We start from the raw sequence: 23,464 nt of genomic DNA, 5'->3' as shown, positions 1-23,464 counted from the left end.
TCCAAAGAGAATCTCCCCCATGCACAGCACGTCAGCAAGTCTCTCTCATACCACAAACCAGAGATATGAGGCTCACAGCCAGGTGAATCTACAAGCAGCAATCCCCATGGCAGAGACTCTCAATGCCGCCTCGAAAATATCATAGGTCAAGTGGATCTCATGTTTTCCACACTCCATTCCATGATTCACCAGTGACTGAAGGGTGTCTCACTGCTGCTGAGGCAGCTGCTCAGCTACCCCCTGCATCTGCTTCAGTATGTTCCGCATGCATTTACCCATGAAGAACTGGTAGTTCGCTATGCAAGCAATAAGCCTAGCATCCTGAAACACTTTCCTCCTAATAGAATCCAATACTCTAGGATCTCTCCCCAGGGATACCGAAGAATGGGTCCTAGACACTTGGCCTTTTTGAGAGTGGATTAGACCACTATTGACTGGTGGAGAAGCTTATGCTTGTCAAATCCAGGGGTCTTCTGGATGAGATAGACCACGTCATCTTTCTATTGATGGGAATCACTGAGAGGGGGTCTCCTACATCTTCATCAGAACTACAAAAAGTATCTCATACATTGGGACTGCCACGATTTCCTTGGGGGATTTCATGAACTAGAGGATTTCCAGTATCTTATTTCTTGACTCTTCTTCCATCTGCAATGTAAAAGGAATGGACTCGGCCATTGCCCTCACAAATCCTGCAACGGGGAGGTCCTTCAGTGGAGATTTCCTTCTCTCTGGTGGAGGAAAGGGGTCTGAGGGGAGACCCGTCAATTCCTCTTCATCAAAGACCTCAACATCATCACCATACCCCCAGAAGTAATGGAAGCCTGCTTCACTGAAAACTTCCAGTGAGGGCTCCCTCTGTGCTCTGTCTCTAGCTAGTAGGGCATAGACCAGAGTAATTGGCTATGTGGGCCTGGACCCCAAGGAACTGTGATGTCTCGGGGAAGCCTCCTCCCTGAGGAACCAGAGATCAACAGCAGTCTGGAAGCTACTGACCCAGATGCCCCACATCAGTGACACAGTGGTCATCAACTCCGGCGTGGGACACAATGCAGCATCAATGAACAAATGATGAGAACCAAGCAGCAGCTCAAAGATAGTCTATCCCAGCTTTAGGTCTGTTAATGCCCCAGATGCAATGACCTTCATTGCCTTTTCCATGACCTACTGGAATCGCCAGTACAGTTCCTCCTCAAAAATTGCCGATGCCAACACAAACTGGGAGGCAGGAGGGTGGCCACATCATTCTCAATGCCAAAAGGTTTATCAGTTGCAGGCATCAGGACAAGTGGAGACTGTCACGCACCCCTAACATTCTTAGAGGAGGAATAATCCTTGCCATGGAACTGATTGTTAGAAAGCTCTGTGGTAAAAGCTGGAAGTTAGCAATCTGTCATTAAGCTCTGGTGTTAAAGCTGTTGTTATGAATAGTTGTAGGTGGATCCTTGGATCAGTGGCAGATGACCACGCCCTCGGGGGAAATCCCGAGAGGGACCACTGGTCAGGCTTAGTGTAGAGACAGACACACACTAGTTCTTTTATTAGACAATATAGTAAACCACCAGAGGTGGGAGTAGTGAGCTGGAAGCGTCCGGCTGGGCTGTAATCCCTCAGGTATTGGAACAGCAATCCCAGTGTGGCGGAGCTGTAGAGAAACTAAGAGAGTGAGTAGGCAAAGCCTGCAGCGTTCAGGATCAAGTCCTTGATGGCAACACTCCCAGAATAGTCTCTTAAGGCAGCCCAGGAGCTGGTATACATTAGGCCCTCGAGAAGCGAGTACCTGGTTCCAGGGAACGCTCTGAGAGATAGATGGAAAACTCACTGATGTTGTAAGCAGCGATGACTTCTTAGCAGAAGTAGTATCCGGGGCAGATCCGCGACGTGGGCCCTCGAGGAGCGAGTACTGGTTCCGGACTGTGACCTGAAAAGACAAAGAGACAGCGAGGCCCCCGAGAAGCGGGTACCTCTAGTGAAGTATGAGGAGGCAGAGTAGCTAGGGTTGCGGAGAGCGAATCCCATCCGCAGCAACCAGGAGGAAGCTAGGTAACGAATCCCCTTGTTAACTCATCTTGGTAGCGAAAACTGAGACCTTAAATATCTGGAGCTGGTGACGTCATCTCAGGGGGACGCTCCTGAGGTTCACGCCAATGCTGGTACATCAGTCAGGCCGCATACGCGCGTGCGCCCTTAGGCATCTGGTCAACATGGCGGCTTGCAGTGTCGAGCTGGTCCGGGAACACCGGAGGAGGACGGCCAGGAGACGCCGCAGCAGCTAGCCTTCCATCAACCCTGAAGGGAGTCGCCAACGAGGTAAGATGGGCAGAGCAGAGACATCGGACAGCGACAGACACAACACTGATCAGGGGGGGTTCCTGGCTGGAGCCAAACCATACCCACTCCTGGCATCAAGCATCGATAGGGACCAATGCTGATGCTTCTTTGGCTTCACTCAATGCTCAGTATTATCCTTCCTTGATGCCAAAGTCGAAAAAGATGAACCCAATTTTTTCTTCGACCAGGAGGAATCAGATGATGGTCTGTCGTGGACCCTACCCACAGACAACATTGAGGGGCACCGATGACACCAGTGCAGTTCCAAGGTCCTTTAATGCTGATGCCAATAGATCAGACTTCCAGTGCCCAAAGAGTCAATCCACGAGTTTCAGTCGGGACTGTCATCCTTCTGGGGTCATCTCAACTTGCCACACCTGCGGCATTCCCGGACTACAAGGATAAAGCATAAGCATTGTCAAGTTAAGTGCAAAACATTGATAAGACAGGTGAAGAGAGAATTTGAACTGAAGTTGGCTGTAGAGGCAAAAATTCATAATAAAAACTTTTTAAATATATCTGAAGCAAGAAACCATTAGATGACGGAGGGGTTAAAGGGGCTCTTAGGGAAGATAAGGCCATTGCAGAAAGACTAAATGAATTCTTTGCTTCTGTGTTTACTAATGAGGATGTTGGGGAGATACCAGTTCCGGACATGGTTTTCAAGGGTGATGAGTCAGATGAACTGAACCAAATCACTGTGAACCTAGAAGATGTAGTAGGCCAGATTAACAAACTAAAGTGTAGCAAATCACCTGGACCGGATGGTATGCATCCTACGGTAATGAAGGAACTCAAAACTGAAATTTCTGATCTATTAGTTAAAATGTGTAACCTATCATTAAAATCATCTATTGTACTGAAGACTGGAGAGTTGCCAATGTAACCCCAATATTTAAAAAGAGCTCCAGGGGTGATCCTGGAAACTATAGACCAGTAAGACTGAATTCAGTGCCAGGAAAAATAGTGGAAGCTATTCTAAAGATCAAAATCGTAGAGCATATAGAAAGACATGGTTTAATGGAACACAGTCAACATGAATTTACTCATGGGAAGTCTTACCTAACAAATCTGCTTCATTTTTTTGAAGAGGTTAATAAGCATATGGATAAAGGTGAACCAGTAGTAGTGTATTTGGATTTTCAGAAAGTGTTTGACAAAGTCCCTCATGAGAGGCTTCTAAGAAAACTAAAAAGTCATGGGATAGGAGGCGATGTCCTTTTGTGGATTACAAACTGGCTAAAAGACAGGAAACAGAGAGTAGGATTAAATGGACAATTTTCTCAGTGGAAGGGAGTGGGCAGTGGAATGCCTCAGGGATCTGTATTGAGACCCGTACTTTTCAATATATTTATAAATGATCTGGAAAGAAATACGACAGGTGAGGTAATCAAATTTGCAGATGATACAAAATTGTTCAGAGTAGTTAAATCACAAGCTGATTGTGATAAATTGCAGGAAGATCTTCTGAGACTGGAAAATTGGGCAGCCAAATGGCAGATAAAATTTAATGTTGATCAGTGCAAAGTGATGCATATAGGGAAAAATAACCCATACTATAGTTACAAAATGTTAGGTTCCATATTAGGAGCTACCACCCAAGAAAGAGATCTAATCGTCATAGTGGATAACACATTGAAATCGTCGGTTCAGTATGCTGCGGCAGTCAAAAAAGCAAACAGTATGTTGGGAATTATTAGAAAGGGAATGGTGAATAAAACGGAAAATGTCATAATGCCTCTGTATCGTTCCATGGTGACACCGCACCTTGAATACTGTGTACAATTCTGGTCGCCGCATCTCAAAAAGATATAGTTGCGATGGAGAAGGTACAGAGAAGGGCGACCAAAATGATCAAGGGAATGGAACAGCTCCCCTATGAGGAAAGACTAAAGAGGTTAGGACTTTTCAGCTTGGAGAAGAGACGGCTGAGGGGGGATATGATAGAGGTGTTTAAAATCATGAGAGGTCTAGAACGGGTTAATGTGAATCAGTTATTTACTCTTTCAGATAATAGAAAGACTAGGGGGCACTCCAAGAAGATAGCATGTGGCACATTTAAAACTACTTGGAGAAAGTTCTTTTTTACTCAACGCACAATTAAACTCTGGAATTTGTTGCCAGAGGATGTGGTTAGAGCAGTTAGTGTAGCTGTGTTTAAAAAAGGATTGGATAAGTTCCTGGAGGAGAAGTCCATTACCTGCTATTAATTAAGCTGACAAAGAAAATAGCCACTGCTATTACTAGTAACAGTAGCATGGAATAGACTTAGTTTTTGTATACTTGCCAGGTTCATATGGCCTGGATTGGTCACTGTTGGAAACAGGATGCTGGGTTTGATGGACCCTTGGCCTGACCCAGTATGGCATGTTCTTATGTTCTTCTTAAGGGTAAAGAGAACTTGGCGACAAACCACCAATGACAGCAAACACACGCTGAAAAATTACAGAAAAAATAAAGAGAAAAACCTGAAGAGGCTTTTATGGCTAACTACAGGCTTCCATGGAAGGGACCCTGCATTGCGGTGTGGAATAATAGCATGCCATGAGCATGCCCAGTGAGGTTCGGTAAAAACATAAGAAATTGCCATGCTGGGTCAGACCAAGGATCCATCAAGCCCAATATCCTGTTTCCAAAAAAGGCCAAACCTGGCCACAAGAACCTGGCAAGTACCCTAAGAAGATCCCATGCTACTGTTGCCAGTAATAGCAGAGGCCATTGCCTAAGTCAACTTGATTAATAGCAGTTAATGGACTTCTCCAAGAACTTATCCAAACCTTTTTTAAACCCAGCTACACTAACCACATCCTCTGGCAACACATTCCAGAGCTTAATTGTGTGTTGAGTAAAAAAAAAATGTTCTCCGATTAGTCTTAAATGTGCTAATTGATAACTTCATGGAGTGCCCCCTAGTCCTTCTATTATCCGAAAGTGTAAATAACCGATTCACATCTACTCATTCAAGATCTCTCATTATCATATCCCCCCTCAGCTGTCTCTTCTCCAAGCTGAACAGCCCTAACCTCTTCAGCCTTTCCTCATAGGGGAGCTGTTACATCCCCTTTATCATTTTGGTCGCCCTGCAGTGTACCTTCTCCATCGCAACTATATCTTTTTTGAGATGCGGCAACCAGAATTGTACACAGTATTCAAGGTGCGGCAACCAGAATTGTACACAGTATTCAAGGTGCAATTCAGAGCAATTCAGAGGCATTATGACATTTCCCGTTTTGTTAACCATTCCCTTCTTAATAATTCCTAACATTCTGTTTGCTTTATTGACTGCTGAAGCACACTGAAATGATTATTTCAAAGTATTATCCACTATGATGCCTAGATCTTTTTCCTGGGTGGTAGCTCCTAATATGGAACCTAACATCATGTAACTCCAGCAAGGGTTATTTTTCCCTATATGCAATACCTTGCACTTGTCCACATTAAATTTCATCTGCCATTTGGAAGCCCAATCTTCCAGTCTCGCAAGGTCCTCCTGCAATGTATCACAATCTGCTTGTGATTTAACTATTCTGAATAATTTTGTACCATCTGCAAATCTGATAACCTTACTCGTCGTATTCCTTTCCATATCATTTATAAATATATTGAAAAGCACCAGTCCAAGTCCAGATCCCTGAGGCACTCCACTGTTAACCCTTTTCCACTGAGAAAATTGATCATTTAATCCTACTTTCTGTTTCCTGTCTTTTAACCAGTTGTAATCCATGAAAGGCCATTGCCTCCTATCCCATTTATTTATTTATTTTTAATTTTTATATACCGAGGTTCTTATAGAGACTATAAATCACTCCGGTTTACATATAACGATAAACTGCCCAACAGAGATAAGGGGGCTTTACATAGAACAGTGGTACATATGGAACATTATAACTGGATGACAATTTAACATAATGATAATAAATAATATAGAATAGTTTTACTTGTAATTAATAAAATTATGTAATATAAACTGTATAATTTAAATATTTAACTTGGATATAGTGACATATTAACCATGCCAAATATAAATAATAAGATAAAATGAATTTTGAACTTAGAAATTGTAGTCCAGTTGCAGAGGAAAATATAAATAAGATTAATTTTTAGAACTCAAAGATTGTTGTCCAGTTGCAGTTGTAAGTACAGTATCTGTGTGTTTTAGCCATGTCTCTGTAATTGCACAGATATCTGGGTTGACTTCTATGAGATAGTCACTGAGGATGTCCATTTTTTTGGAAAGAGACTGAGCATTGAATAGAGTTAATGTAAATAAAGAGAGTCCTAAGATTTGTGTTATAGGTGATATCATTATTGGTAAAAGCCTTTGTTGTCGTGCGATGTGATGAATTGCAGGTTTTGTGTGCTTTCTGAGGTTATGCCAGATTTTGGGTATGGTGCAGAGGTGCATTGTTGTGGTTCAGTTGGTTGGGAGCAATGTTTCGATATTGAAGATGCTGGGCTAAGTATTGGTGAGGTTGACTGAATGCTGGACTGAATGCTGGAAAATGGTGAGAGAAAGCTGGAGAGGCTGACTGAATGCTGGAGAGGCTGGATGAATGCCGGAGAGGCTGGATGAATGCTGGAGAGGCTGGATGAATGCTGGAGAGGCTGGAGAGGCCGGATGAATGCTGGAGAGGCTGGGTGAATGCTGGAGAGGCTGGAGGCTGGGTGAATGCTGGAGAGGCTGGAGGCTGGATGAGTGCTGGAGAATGCTGGATGAATGCTGGAAAGGCTGGAGGCTGGATGAGTGCTGGAGAATGCTGGATGAATGCTGGAGAGGCTGGAGGCTGGATGAGTGCTGGAGAATGCTGGAGAGGCTGGAGGCTGGATGAGTGCTGGAGAATGCTGGATGAATGCTGGAGAGGCTGGAGGCTGGATGAGTGCTGGAGAATGCTGGATGAATGCTGGAGAGGCTGGAGGCTGGATGAGTGCTGGATGAATGCTGGAGAGGCTGGAGGCTGGATGAGTGCTGGAGAATGCTGGATGAATGCTGGAGAGGCTGGGGGCTGGATGAATGCTGGAGAGGCTGGGGGCTGGATGAGTGCTGGAGAATGCTGGATGAATGCTGGAGAGGCTGGAGGCTGGATGAGTGCTGGATGAATGCTGGAGAGGCTGGAGGCTGGATGAGTGCTGGAGAATGCTGGATGAATGCTGGAGAGGCTGGGGGCTGGATGAATGCTGGAGAGGCTGGGGGCTGGATGAGTGCTGGAGAATGCTGGATGAATGCTGGAGAGTCTGATTACATGCTGGAGCAGCTTGTGAGTGTTGGAGAGGCTGTTATGTGTATGGGCCCTGGAGAATGAGGTCGCTGGACAAATGGATTGGATAACGTTGATGTAGCGTGCTTCTGTAGTGTAGGCTGGGTTGTGTGGCAGAGTCGTTTAGCATAGGTGGTTTCTTGTTGTGCTCAGGTTCACACGAAGGGGCACACAAAGGGGCAAGCCCCTTTGTCGTGCTCCTTCGGCGTGCGACGCACGGCGCGCGACGCCTAGCTGGGTGGGATTTAAAGCTCTGCTGAGCTTTAACTGGTTGGCTAGCTATATTATTTATGGGCGGGTCTTAGCGTGTGTCCCTGCTTTTTTAATCTTTTAGTTTGTCTTTTTATATCTTTTCGTCGAGTTGTGTCCGCCGGATTGGGCCTCGGCGCGCGCGGCTGGCGTTGGGGTCCCCCGGGTGGGGAGGCCGAGCACTGACCTGACCTTCCCCCGGTGGGGCTCCGGCGCCGGTCGCGCAGGTCTTCGGTCGCCGCGTGTAGCAGGAGGAAAAGGAGGTAATGGCGCCTGCAGTCGGGATTTAAAGCCCTGTCGGGCTTTCTCTGGTTGGCTGGTAAGTTTCTGATTTGGGCGGGCCTTAGCGCTTTACCTCGTGGTGTCCGCCGGATTGGGCCTCGGCGCGCGCGGCTGGCGTTGGGGGCCCCCGGGTGGGGAGGCCGAGCACTGACCTGACCTTCCCCCGGTGGGGCTCCGGCGCCGGTCGCGCAGGTCTTCGGTCGCCGCGTGTAGCAGGAGGAAAAGGAGGTAATGGCGCCTGCAGTCGGGATTTAAAGCCCTGTCGGGCTTTCTCTGGTTGGCTGGTAAGTTTCTGATTTGGGCGGGCCTTAGCGCTTTACCTCGTGGTGTCCGCCGGATTGGGCCTCGGCGCGCGCGGCTGGCGTTGGGGGCCCCCGGGTGGGGAGGCCGAGCACTGACCTGACCTTCCCCCGGTGGGGCTCCGGCGCCGGTCGCGCAGGTCTTCGGTCGCCGCGTGTAGCAGGAGGAAAAGGAGGTAATGGCGCCTGCAGTCGGGATTTAAAGCCCTGTCGGGCTTTCTCTGGTTGGCTGGTAAGTTTCTGATTTGGGCGGGCCTTAGCGCTTTACCTCGTGGTGTCCGCCGGATTGGGCCTCGGCGCGCGCGGCTGGCGTTGGGGTCCCCCGGGTGGGGAGGCCGAGCACTGACCTGACCTTCCCCCGGTGGGGCTCCGGCGCCGGTCGCGCAGGTCTTCGGTCGCCGCGTGACTTTTTATCCCATGACTTTTTAGTTTTCTTAGAAGCCTCTCATGAGGGACGTTGTCAAAGGCCTTCTGAAAATCTAAATATACTACATCTACCGGTTCACGTTTATCCACATGTTTATTAATCCCTTCTAGAAACTTTGATATAGCTTTTCCGTACTAGGTCCATCAGATGATGTCACACATGTGTGAGGACTGCAAATCTGCTTGTCCTCAGAGAACCATGTTTCTGTGATAGCCACAGTATCTAGACCTGCCTCTGTCTTTAGGATTTGCAAGTCTGGAATTGCATTTATGCTGATAGCCTTCCAGTATTCTACTTTATCTTGCATGAACTCTATATAACCTTCTACCTGCCTCCCTTGTCATCCCAGTGCTTTACATTCAGCCTTGTGAAACACACACTTTTTTGTTTTTCACCACTAACTTAATTAGGGATGAAAGCCTGATTTAATCAACTTTTGACCGCCAACCTCCTCATCTAATTTAAAATCTTATCAATGGATGATCTAAATCAGATATTCCCAAACTTTTTATGAGAAGGGCCACAAAGAACACTTCCCTCATACACTCTTCCCACTTCCCTGCTGTAAGTGATGTGGATCCTTGCTGCTGTGGTGAGGTTGACGCAGCCTAAGGGGCGAGCCCCGTAGGCCGTCACCAACAGCTAGTGGTGGTTCTCTGGTTGAAGAGTGGTCTAGGGCTTTGCCTTTACCAGCCCCTTTCCCTTCAGATTGAACCCTTGAGTTTTGGGGGCCAGTAGGACTTAGGCAAGAGGCTCTCAGAGAACAGGGTAGATGGTGGTCCAGGGACAGGCAAGGGTTAGAGGCAGGCAGCAAGCAAACAAGGTCAATGTCCAGGCAAGGGGTCAGAGGCAGATGGCAATCAAGAGTAGTCAGTGTCCAGGCAAGGGGTCAGTGGCATTGCCAATATTGCAGCTGCTGTTTCCTCCTTCTGCTCATGTGAACTAATGAAACAGTCATCTTCACCTTTTATTCCATGTGCATGGAAACTCTGGCCACTGTTCCTGTTCTGCCTCCAACCTTTGGGACCACATTAGGCTGAAGCTCCTACACTCTATCCCACACTGAAAGGCATGATGGGTTGGATGAAATTCCTCTGAGGGCAGCAGTTTGGGAACTCCTAATGTAAACTGTTTAGTTAGGATCCTAGTTCCTCACAAAGATACAGGACATTCCTCCAGTACAATTTTATACCCTTCCACATATCGCCTTAGCTCCCAAGATACACAAAACCTGTTTACACCAGTTCTTCTGCTATGTATTAAAAATTCTGGCACAACATAGCCCATCCTTTTCCTTACCGAATACAGATAATACCTCAGAAATTGCTACTGCCTTTGCCTGCTGCCTAATTTTTTAAAGTCCTCCTTTACTACACTTCTTGGTTCCTCCTAGCCAGACAGTCATACTCAAGGGAACTAAAACATAAGTTATGCCATACTGGGTCAGACCAAGGGTCCATCAAGCCCAGTATCCTCTTTCCAACAGTGGCCAATCCAAGTCACAAGTACCTGGCAAGTACACATACATTAAATAGATCCCATGCTACTAAAGCCAGGAACAAGCAGTGACTATTCCCTATTGATTAATAGCAGTTTATGGACTTCTCCTCCAGGAACTTATCCAAAACGTTTTTAAATCCAGCTACACTAACTGCCTTAACTACATCCTCTGGCACTGAGTGAAAAAAGTATTTCTCTGATTTGTTTTAAATGTGTTACTTGCTAACTTCATGGCGTGCTCCCTAGTCCTTGTATTAATCCAAAAGAGTAAATAACCAATCCACATTTACCGGTTCAAGTCCTATCATGATCTTGTAGACCTCTATCATATCTCTCTTCAGCCACCTCTTCTCCAAGCTGAACAACCCTAGCCTTTCCTCATAGGGGAGCTGTTCCATGCCCTTTATCATTTCGGTCACCCTTCTCTTTACATTATCCAGTGCTACTATATCTTTTTTGAGATGTGGCAACCAGAATTGCATACAGTATTCGAGGTATGGTCTCACCATGGAGCGATATAGAGGCATTATGACATCCTCTCTTTTATTTGCCATTCCCTTCCTAATAGTTCCTAACATTGTTTGCTTTTTTGACCACCACAGCACACTGAGCTGATGATTTCAATGTAACATCAACTATGGCGCCCAGATCTTTTTCCTGGGTGGTAATTCCTAATATGGAGTCAATTTGGGATATGAGTTAGTGGCAGATTCAGTTGTGACTTATTTGGATATGTGAATTTCTAGTCAGTTAAAATGTGCACATACATTTCCAACATGCACATGACAAAGATAAGTCATTATTATTCATCATTTGTAATCATATATTCCCTTGACGAAGCCTGATATAGGCTTTCAAGTAGTAGTGTGTGGTATTAATAAGCATGTTTATAGTTTTTTTTTTCAGCAAGCACATTATATAGATTAAGTACATTGGATGTATTAATGCCTATTGTGAAATAGGCTGAAATGTAATAGGCTGAAATGTAAATATTGTGCTGTTCAATTTCTCCCCTTCCATCCCAAGTTTATTTTCCTTGTTTTTTGTAACTTTCCCTCTCCCTTTTTCTGATTCACTGTATTTAAAGTTCAAGGTTCTTATTGAAAATATTGTTTTTTACGTTACGTTATGCTTTACACTCCTTGTTATTTGTAAACCGGGTTGATGTGATGCCTATCATGAAACTCGGTATAACAAAAACAATAAATAAATAAATAAATAAATAAATAAATAAATACTTATTAATGTCTTTTATGAAATTCTTTGAATTTTGTTTTTGACAATTATGATTAAATCTTACCCATAAGGCATAATTGCAGTCTAATGTTGTCATAAGGTTATGAATTCACTTTTTCATCCTTACATATATATAGTGATATATTTTTATTAGACTAACATAATACAATGTTTTGGCTAGCTTTCCAGAACTAGTATTCTCTTCTTCAGGTCAGAATAGAATGAGCAAGGTATGGAAGCTGAAGATGGCTGCCGGGTGAGACGCGTCGGCAGAAGCTCTGTGATCCGTTACCTGAATCTTGATTTCTTCATATCCAGATGCCTCACACAAAGAGGAAGGTGAAAGTGAGGGGAGCTGCTTTGATCTCCTCTCCGGCTGAGAGCTTACAGCCGCGGATTGCAAGCTTCTTCTTTCCGACGGTTACGAACACGCCGGTGGAGCAGATCGCTGGGAGACGGCTGAAGGGTGTGCAACATCCCTTCTGACCCTTGACACCACGTTAAGCCCTGTCACTCCAAGACGGCCACAACCGCCATGCAGAGGAGTGAGAGGAGAGCTGGCAGGGGCAGAGGACACCTTGGATATTTTCAGTGGGATATCAAATGCTGTTCAGATTAAAGAAATCCCGCATGAGATCCATGGGAAAGAAGGTCATGCACTTCCTGTTCCAGGTATGGAGAACGGAGGGGGATCTGGAATGCAGGAATTGGTAGCATCGGCAGAAATTACAGCGATTTGTCCAACGCTCCCAGTCATGGAAAATGGGATAGGCACTGTTATGGGGTTAGGTGAGGCTACTCCTAGAATCCCTGAATTGGAAGGAAATCATCAACCACTTTCAGAGATGAATTTAAGAACTATTTGGGCAGCTACAAAATCCTTGGAAGCTTCTATCATTTCCCTATCTAAGATTACCTTGGAAATTAAAAATCAAGAGATAACTAATGTTAATATGTTATCTCAACAAAATAAGAAGATAGAAGTCTTGGAGCAAAGAATTGAGGGGGTTGAAAAAGTGCAGCACAACTGCACCTTGAATACTGTGTTCAATTCTGGTCGCCGCATCTCAAAAAAGATATTATTGCGATGGAGAAGGTATAGAGAAGGGCTACCAAAATGATAAGGGGAATGGAACAGCTTCCCTATGAGGAAAGACTAAAGAGGTTAGGACTTTTCAGCTTGGAGAAGAGACGGCTGAGGGGGGATATGATAGAGATGTTTAAAATTATGAGAGGTCTAGAACGGGTAGATGTGAATCGGTTATTTACTCTTTCGGATAATAGAAAGACTAGGGGGCACTCCATGAAGTTAGCATGGGGCACATTTAAAACTAAATCGGAGAAAGTTCTTTTTTTACTCAATGCACAATTAAACTCTGGAATTTGTTGCCAGAGGATGTGGTTAGTGCAGTTAGTATAGCTGTGTTTAAAAAAGGATTGGATAAGTTCTTGGAGGAGAAGTCCATTACCTGCTATTAAGTTCACTTAGGGGTAGATTTTAAGAGGCGCGCGAACAGCCTACTTTTGCTTGCGCATCAGACTCAAGCAAAAGTACGCTGGATTTTAGTAGATACGCGCGGAGCCGCGCGTATCCACTAAAATCCTGGATCGGCGCGCGCAAGGCTATCGATTTTGTATAGCCTGCGCGCGCCGAGCCGCGCTGCCTCCCCCCGTTCCCTCCGAGGCCGCTCCGAAATCGGAGCGGCCTCGGAGGGAACTTTCCTTTGCCCTCCCCTCACCTTACCCTCCCTTCCCCTACCTAACCCACCCACCCGGCCCTGTCTACACCCCCCCCTTACCGTTGTCGGGGGATTTACGCCTCCCGGAGGGAGACGTAAATCCCCGCGCGCCAGCGGGCCTGCTGCGCGCCGGGCCGCGACCTGGGGGCGGGTACGGAGGGCGCGGCCACGCCCCCGGGCCGTAGCCACGCCCCGTACCCGCCCCCAAAACGCGGCCGACACGCCCCCGAAACGCCGCGTCGACCGGGCCCGCCCCCCGACACGCCCCCGACACGCCCCCCCTCCGAAAACCCCGGGACGTACGCGAGTCCCGGGGTCTGCGCGCGCCGGTAGGCCTATGTAAAATAGGCTTACCGGCGCGCAGGGCCCTGCTCGCCTAAATCCGCCCGGTTTTGGGCGGATTTAGGCGAGCAGGGCGCTGAAAATCCGCCCCTTAGAGAATAGCCACTGCCATTAGCAATGGTAACATGGAATAGACTTAGTTTTTGGGTAGTTGCCAGGTTCTTATGGCCTGGATTGGCCACTATTGGAAACAGGATGCTGGGCTTGATGGACCCTTGGTCTGACCCAGTATGGCATTTTCTTATGTTCTTAACTTAGTACAAACTGAATTGATAAGTAACAGAAAGCTGGAAAACACAGAGAACTCTTTGTGTTTCCATTACTTTAGGTTTTTTAACTTCCAGTCATTAATTTGATTTCTCCTATGGAACTGTTCAAGATATATATTTCTCAAATTTTGAAGATACCAGAACCTGCTAGACCAGTGGTTACCAAAGCCTATTATTTATCTTTGGTAAGAAGTACTAGTGAAGAAATGGAAGATCAGCTGCCGAATATGGATATCTCTGAGGTTCTCGAGATGTCTCAAGAGACATTAGTTGCTGGAAGAAGGCCTCTTCTAGTATCTTTTGCATTTGTATTCGATCGAAATAATATTCTAAGGCAATTTTTTCGTAATAGGCTTGTTTCATTCTATGGCCTAAAGGTCTGGTGTTATCCAGACCTGACTAAAGTTACTCAGAGTAGAAGAAAAAAATTTCTAACTATGCATCCTGAAGTGATACAGATGGGGGCACAGTTTTTACTGTGCTACCCTTGTAGATGTTCTGTTAAATATCAAGATTAGAATTACATATTTTTTTGATCCCTCCCAATTAAGTGGATTCTTGGATTCACATACCTAAGCTGTCTTGGTAAAAGTAATGGTTTGTTAACCTCACTAAGGGCCTCAATTTCCAGAGGGATCGCGTGCCATACCAAAATGGGGGCGAAGTCAGCCCCGGAAGAGGAGGTGTCGGGGCGTCACCGGGGCCGACTCTGCGAAGATGCTGCGGACGACGAAAAGGTAAGGCCCTTTTCGCGTCCGAGTTCGCGCCCAATAGCTACACCTTCTATGGTGGTGCTATTGGGTGCGAAACCGGCAGCGATCGCACCGCAACGGTGCGATCGCTGCTGGCTAGCGCAGGCCCGCCCCCATTCCATAAAGTATCACAGGCCTGCGATACTTTAGAAAATGAGGCCCTAAGTAACCTATTTCTTTAATTTTTTCTTATTCCTTTGTTTTTTTTTTTTGGTTTTTTTTTTTATTTTTATTGAATTTTCAACAAATGATTACATTTATTCAATGTCTCCAGAAATACAGAAAGGAAAAAGAGGAAAAGAAAATATTGTAACTTAACTATTGGTGTTTCTACACACAAAAGAAATTAAATATGGGGCGGATTTTCAGAGCCCTGCTCGCGTAAATCCGCCCAAAACCGGGCGGATTTACGCGAGCAGGGCCCTGCGCGCCGGGAAGCCTATTTTACATAGGCCTCCCGGCGCGCGCAGAGCCCGGGACTCGCGTAAGTCCGGGGTTCTCCGAGGGGGGCGTGTCGGGGGCGTGTCGGGGGGCGGGCCCGGTCGTCGTGGCGTTTCGGGGGCGTGTCGGCAGCGTTTTGGGGGCGGGTACGGGGGCGTGGCTACGGCCTGGGGCGGTCCGGGGGCGTGGCCACGCCCTCCGTACCCGCCCCCAGGTCGCGGCCCGGCGCGCAGAAGGCCCGCTCGCGCGCGGGGATTTACTTCTCCCTCCGGGAGGCGTAAATCCCCGGAGAAAGGTAAGGGGGGGGTGTAGACAGGGCCGGGGGGGTGGGTTAGGTAGAGGAAGGGAGGGGAAGGTGAGGGGAGGGCGTTAGAGGATTCCCTCCAAGGCCGCTCCGATTTCGGAGCGGCCTTGGAGGGAACGGGGGTAGGCTGCGCGGCTCGGTGCGCGCCGGCTATACAAAATCGATGGCCTTGCGCGCGCCGATCCAGGTTTTTAGCAGATACGCGCGGCTCCGCGCGTATCTACTAAAATCCAGCGTACTTTTGTTTGCGCCTGGAGCGCAAACAAAAGTAGGCTATTTGCGCGCCTTTTAAAATCCGCCCCTATACCTTTACCCTTTCTACTATCATAGGCAACAAGGGGAGATCCAAGATGTTTAAAAAGCAGATAACAAGAAATAAACAATATCATAAGTCATGACATAATACCCCCGTTTCTATTACTTTTTCACCTAACCTCTCCTGGAGACAAAACTTAAGAGTGGGTATCCAGATATTCCCGTAGATGTGATGGATCTGTGAAAATATATTTACTATTCTGAAAAAGAAGTATGCATTTACAAGGAAAACGTAAATTAAACTTCGCCCCTCTATTAACCACTTCATTTCTCATAGAAAGAAATTTTTTTCTCTTCTCCTGAGTTATTCTCACAATGTCCAGGAAAACTCGGACTTGCTGACCATGAAATACTTGATCCAAATTACGAAAAAATAGTCTCAATACAGAATCTCTATCTGCAATATGTAGGAACATCACTACTAGAGTTGCTCTAGATGAAATAGGGGTTTCAGTGGATTTTTCCAGCAACTCCGTTAAATTCAAAGACGAAGTTTCCCTTGTTACTTGTAATCCATTATTTTCCTTTCCCTCCAGGTCTTTAGAGGCTGGTAGATAAAATACTCTTGAAACTGGTGGTATATCAGTCTCTTGAAACTTCAAGATCTTTAAGAAGTAGTTTTTCAACATTTCTTTAGGTGGTATAATTCGAGATTTTGGTAAGTTCACAAATCTTAAGTTTGGTCTTCTGATTATATTCTCTAGAGCCTCCATTTTGTTTGATTGTATACTTTCAGACTTTATCAGATTTATTTGAATCTCTTTAATCTTCACAATTTCTTGTTCCATATGACTTGTCTTATTTTCAATAATTTGTACTTTGTCTGTTCTTTTAACATTGTAGAAATGGATTTGATAGTTTTATCCATTCCTAACAACAACTTCCACACCTCCGCTAAAGTTATTTTTCCAGACACATTCATCATCTCACTCATATCTGGTATTACCACTCCTACCTCCAGGGAGTTTCCTTCACCCGTTTCTGCTCTCATCTCCGTCTGATCCTCTGCTCCTATACCCCTGGAGCCCTGCTCTGGGCTCTCCGAGACGGCGTGCAGTTTAACACCGACTCTCTGGGTCGGCAGAGTCTGCGGAGTGACTGGGGCAGCTGGACTCCCAAGCATTCCCTCCGATCTTTTAGGAGGTCCTTGCGGCGGGGTAGGAGTGCTTGGTGCACCCGGGCTGAGGGATATTTCCTCTGCCATAGCGGTCGACGTCTGCTTCTCGTCATTGCCGCCAGCGGCTCCTCCCTCCGGTCTCTGAGAAACGGGTCTAGCAAAAACCTCCTCAATCCGTGGCTGCCGGTCGTTGGAAGTCGGCGTTGAGGTAAGGTTTTCTCGAATGCGCGCCTTTCTTTTAGTGTGTGGCATCGCAGCAGGAAATTAAATATAAGAAAAGTTGAAAGAATTCTGAAAGGTTTTATCGACGGAGCTGAGGTTTCTGCGTGCACTTATGTCGACGCCATCTTGGATCTTCTTATTCCTTTGTATTTGTCACACTCAAATTTCAGAACCTCCATATTTCTTTTATTTAAACAGAGCTATATGTATTTACAGATGTATTTGAATCTGGAAATATTATTTCTTCTTTTGTATTCTTTGGCACTGTAATTTCTCTACAAGATTTTTGCTTGTGATTATTGAAAATGTTGATTAAAAAAAAAAAAAAGAAAGAGCAAGAGATAACATTCTATTCTGACCATCTCATTTTTTGCACTGTTTGCAATACAGTCTGCAAGTGGATTGCAGATTTCAAAATTTACAATATCTATCACAAGTTTCTAAGACTTGATGTTCTTAAATTTGTATGCCTTGGAGGAGAGGAGGGACACTGGAGATATGATACATACGTTTAAATACCCGAAGAGTATTTTCTGATGCAAAGAAAGCTGTAGAACTAGAGGTCATAATATGAAGCTTCAAGAGAGTAGACTCAGGAAAAATGTCAGGAAATATTTTTTCACAGAAAGAGTGGTGGATGGAATCTGAAATATAATACCTGGGCATTTGGGTGCCCAATCACCTAAAAGATCTGTACAAATTAAATTATCCCAAAGTGGTAAAAAAAAAAATACAGCAAGACCTAGCAAGATGGACTGATTTTCCTTTATCGCTTTGGGGGCGTGCATGTTTAGTAAAGATGATCGTCCTGCCATGTCTTATTTTTTCCAATACTTACCTTCTCATATTCCTTAGAAGGTATTTAAAGATATTAATGTGGCAATCTCATAATTTTTGTGGCGAAGGAAAACCTCCTGTACAAAGCTATCTGTACTGCAATTTCCAAAATGTTGTGGGGGACTGGATATCCCTGACCTATTTCTATGTTACTTGCAGCTAGATTACTTAGAATAATGGGTTGGTTTGCTAACGCTAATCCACTAAACTGGGTACAGTTTGAGCAGCCATAGGTAGGAGAGACTGAGATCACGTCTTTACTCACTATACTTCAAACTTCAACCATTTATGCCAGGTAGCGTAGAACTGGCCTGATTCTTTCACATACATTATGTATTTGGTGATTTGTGCATAGGTTGATAGACTTTAAGATTGAAACTGTATCAACTGTCTCATTGTTGAAAGGGAATTCATCCAAATGTAACAGTGTCACTGGATATTATGGACCGATACAAAAAAGGTTTGTGTTATCTAGATCAAATCTGGAAAGGGAATTATTTCAAAACTTTTCATGATCTCCAACAAGAGTTTGGTGTAGCTGAACACATTCATTATTTTTTCTACAATTAAGGGGGATATCATAGCAGCATGGAGTTGTTGCGATCTCTCACAGTTTTAGAATCTCTCTTGGCACATGCTCAGCAAAAGATGATCTACCATTTATATATATATATTTACTGGAAGAGGCTAGGGCTCCTGAAACCCAAACCTCTCTTAAACAAAAATGGAATACTGATTTATTCTTGGCCCTTGATGAAGATGATTGGAAGGAGATTTGGACAAGAACTCAAACTATCCAGGTATATTAAATTTCGGGAGTTAATGTTCCGATTATTTCATCAAACATATAGATACCCATTATTTTTCTCTAAATTTAATTCATCGACTCCTCTTTGTTGGAGAAGTTGTGGCAGACCCGCGTCTTATGTACACATATGGTGGGACTATGAAATAATCCATGAATTCTGGAGACGTGTTCAAAACCTTATTTTCAAACACCCAATTGGGAACAAAAATCAAATCAATAATAGTTCCAAAACAGTGAGTGGGGTAGAGACAGGGGTTCCTTTTTCAGCTGCTGTGCGGCTCAGCTAGTTATCCACATAAACATATCCAGCTAACTAGCAGGGTACATTCAGCAGTGCAGTTGTGCCACTGAATATACCCAGCTATCTTAAAATTAGCCAGTTATGTTTAACTGGCTAAACTTAGAACAGCCCTACAGCCCAACCAGAGTTAGCTGCATAACTTATGTGGTCAACTCTACTCCACCTGGAAACACCTCCCAGCACCCCCAGAATGCTCACAACTTGTGCGGCTAAATTCATGCTTGTAACGAGTTATGGGGCTAGAATTTAGCTGCATATGGTGATAAATATCAACAGCAAGGCCGATGGAAGCACTAGGCGGACTAGGCAACCGCCTAGAGCGCCACCATTCGAGGGTAGCATCGGCATGGTCTTTCCTTCTTCCCAACCCACGCAGCTGGAAAAGAAAGCACCATGGCACGGTCCCAGGTGGGTGGGAAGAAAGAGAGACCATGCCAATGCCAATGTAGGCAGGAAGAAGAAGAATGCGTCCTAACCACAAGAAGAAGCAGTACTGGCTCGGGCCCATGCTGCAATAAAGTACAGGAAGAGCAGCAGCAGCCGAGCAGCATGGCACGTCCACTCAGGAAGCCGTTACAAAATCCCTTTCCCTTCCTTTTTCAGCAGCAATTTCAACACCATTTGTATCCCTGGTTAGCCAAGAATCCTGGAAGGCATTTGATCTTCTCGTCTTTCTTCTATCCTGCTCCCAAGTCAATTCCTCTCATGATTAAATCCTCCACCAGAAGGACTCTGGTCCTGTTTTGGGATCTTTTGTAACTATGCTCTGTGTTACTTTTATGAAGGGACTCCTTCTTCTAATCTGTGTCCAACTCTACTGCTAATACTGTGAAGGCATTCTGTAGTGGTATCATATAAGGACATGTTTCTGACTCACAGGTCTTATTAGAACCCACCACCAACATCCATCCATTCCTAATCTATGAAATTTATGCAGAAATGGTGGCAGATTTGCTAGAGTCTAGACACAGGGGAGGCCTCTTTAATTGTGATCAATTCTACCCTGAGCTGAACTAAATGCATCCTAAGTCCAGAGAACTAGATACAGATATGGCAAGAATGAAACCTCCAGGATTCTCAAAAACTAAAACACAAGTTATTATACTGCACAACTCCCATAATATTTACCCTGTTATTTCTGTTTAGATTGGTTAATTTATAAGGCTTTTAAGAACTTTTTCTAGCTAACTGGCTTTTGACATCTTTTTAGAAATATAGTTGTTTGAATGCTAGATTGTGAGAAAAAATTACTGTCTCTTATTTAGAAAAGTCTATTTAAAAAATGCACAATAAGTGAAAGAACTGTAAAAAGGAGACGCATTAGAACAAAGAGTACATATGGCTATATTACAATTTCTTGCTATAGGTTCTTTTCCTTTTTTTCTTCAGAGTTTGAGGTTAGTAGTCCCTTAAATTGCGATTCACTTAAATCAAAGGATAAACCTCATCACTCTTCCATGATTTCCTTTTATATCCAAGAAATAAAAAGCTTAAACAAAACCCAACTCCTAAACAGTTTTTTTTCTTAAATATAATAAATTTCAGCAACTTACAACTTCAAACAAGGCAACTATGCATAGCATATATTAAAAATAATGTATTTTAAAATACTGTACCTGTTTAACTTACCAAATTTAAAGAGAAGTACTCCTAAAGGACCTTTATCAAACCTAAGAAACAGGAGGTTGTGAATATCTGCACTGTCTGTGTTTTGAGGTACTGCTTGAGGAACAGTCCATTGTATCTCAACCATACTGCTAGACACATTAAAATGTTTCTGGAACTGTAGAGATGTCATTGGTAAACAATCTTCTGCCAAAAGTTGCACTTTAATTGGTGTCAGTGCCATGTCAAAAATCTGCAGCTCACCTTGACTACTGCCAACCAGAAATATAGATCCACTAGGGTGCCATTTTATTAATGTAGGCAATAATTCTGCCTGGACTAACATTGTCACTCTATGGTGTGCTTCATATAGAATGACTGAAGAATCCTCACATCCCAGAACCAGTTTGTCTTCTTTATTGTTCCTGCAGCAGCTAATGACCTTTGACCTGAGTGGGATTCTGGTGACTGCCACACATTGAATCTTGTTCCGAGCACACTCGTAGATGCAGCTGTCAGCCATGGGTTCTTTGTCTGCACTGATGGACTGCTCCACTGTGTGAACCTGATAAGGCTGGTTGATGCTAAAGCTAGCATCAAGTGGATCCCATTCTGTTCGGGTGTAACTCAAAACCTAAAAGAAAACCCAGATTATTCTGAGAAATATCATGACCAGAAAATTAAATCAATGCACTTCTAATAGCTTAGAAAGTGCAAACATGTTTCTTTAAAAAAACAAAACAAAAACAAGTTAACAATATAGAAAAATAACATTCTTCTTCATTCAGACAGCTACCATTCATTACACTTCATTGCAGTATATTTTTATTAAAAAAATAATGTGCAGTGCAAATGGACACAATCCTTAAACATACTTTAACAAAAGCTTAAATGTTTTGAAATTTTAAGTTTCAGCTGTGTTCTAAAAAACTGTTCTCTATTTGGACATACTCCATAAAAAGTACTTTAGATAGAATGTTGAGTTAGAGAAGATACATGATTACCATTTAAGAATAACATTAACATATTAGTGCAAAACTTGCAATGAGCTTTAGGATACAAGAATGACAGCTTTCTTTTTATGTTTGGGAGGACGGGAAAAATCTGATCACTTTGCAAATACTGAAAGAAACTTTTCAATGATATATTCTACAGCTGACTAGCCGACTTAACTTATGCACTGGCAGTCTGCAGACGGGAAAATCTTATTACATGTTAAGAATATAGCTTTTATTTGCTTTTTCTATTTATTTCCCAGCAGCTTCCTGCTGCTCATTGTTGGGCATCCAGTGATCTTAACCTTCTTGGGCATCATGAACTTTAACTTGCAGTTCTGTCCCTTCTATCCATCCCCTTTTGGCCCGGTGATTGCAGTGATAATCCTCAACCAAAAGACAATCTGCAGCTCCCTCTTGAAACAATGTACATTTGTGCTCTGTACTGGCCAGCAGATTTTTAAGCAGAAGAACAGCCACAGCTCCCTCACTATTCAAAACCTATAGATACTGCCTATACAGCATCGCAAGTCCAAGGATCAGAAACTAGGGTCTGGAACCGAACCAAGGTTTCTCATGTGGCAGAGAACAGTCCTGCTGCTGGGCTGTCGAGCAAGCCCCCCGGATATATAGTTTTTTTAATTATTAAAAAGGAGTTGCACACTGAATTAATGGAGCCTACTTTCTGGAACATGCACATATAAGTAGATTTAAAAAAATAAATATATATATATATGTCCCTATCGGGAGACCCTTAGACACCCTGATATGTTCTGAACATTTTGGTATAGATAGGACACTAAACAACAAGAGGTTAATATTGAGAAAATCAAAATACAGATAACTTGTCCGGCTAAAGTTAGCTGGTTAAGTTATCAGGGATATTCAGTGGGATAAATGTCCACCTGAATATCCTCGAATAAAGATATCTGGGTATACATAGCTGGATAATTTTGAAATATAACTGGCTATGTCTCAATATCGCCAGTTAGGTTTGAAAAAAATTATTTAACTAAATGTTCTCAGATAACTTTAACCTTAACCGGCTACATTCAAATGATATTCAATCCTCAGAGTTTATCCAAATAACTCAAAAGTTATACAGATAAACCCCTTTGAATACTGACCTCAGAATTTATTAGGGGGTACATATACGCACACAAAGATACACACGCAGGCGTGGCAATCTCATAAGCCTATCTTTCTTCCTTTGGAAAGTAGACTAAAAATGGAAAATCAGTATGGCTGAATCAAAGACACACAAATGAGCAGTGAACAAGCTTTGCCTTCTCTAATCAGTTATAAATATTCTTCATTTTAAAAAGTAATGTCCTGAAAGATTACTCCATTTTTGATGGGTGACATCACTACACTAGTCAAACATGTGATACTACAGGAATTGTTAGACTATGTCACAATGCTAAACATATCCTGCAGGGCAAATGTTATCTGTAGAATATTCTATCTCATATTTTCTAATATTTATCACATGCATTGACAGTGCTGTTAGCCTTGTACACAATAATTCACATGATTACAAGGTCTTGCCCCCCACCCCAAAAAAGTTTGCAATGCAAATTTAAAAACAGAGATACAAAGTGCCTTTCTCAAAGAGTGGAATCTGAACCATACTTGCAGTTTATGCAGTCCTGAGTTCCATCACCAGATTAAACTGCCCCAATATGTACCACATAATTTAATCCATCATGTCTGCCCTAATATAATCAATTGAATAATTAGTTTTATAAAATAGCTTTGTGTTTAAGTCACCCTATGAAATTAACAACCAGGTACTACCATTTTACACTGCTACTTTTTTTTGTTTTTACTACATCTTG

The 23,464-nt window shown here is 43.8% G+C and overlaps 1 protein-coding gene across 2 annotated transcripts in view; it reads right to left on the bottom strand.

Moving 5' to 3' along the window:
• WDPCP (WD repeat containing planar cell polarity effector) overlaps positions 1 to 23,464 on the bottom strand; it is a 714,814-nt gene that overhangs the window by 321,433 nt on the left and 369,917 nt on the right. For both annotated transcript variants that reach the window (XM_029593664.1, XM_029593663.1), the window contains exon 10: positions 20,656 to 21,265. In XM_029593664.1, coding sequence (XP_029449524.1) covers positions 20,656 to 21,265 — 610 coding nt within the window. The remainder of the gene's footprint in view (positions 1 to 20,655; positions 21,266 to 23,464) is intronic.

The sequence above is a fragment of the Rhinatrema bivittatum genome, chromosome 3, assembly GCF_901001135.1.
Source record: "Rhinatrema bivittatum chromosome 3, aRhiBiv1.1, whole genome shotgun sequence".
Taxonomy (NCBI): domain Eukaryota; kingdom Metazoa; phylum Chordata; class Amphibia; order Gymnophiona; family Rhinatrematidae; genus Rhinatrema; species Rhinatrema bivittatum.
Note: the sequence above shows the minus strand (reverse complement) of the source record. Positions and strands in the feature narration are given on the sequence as shown.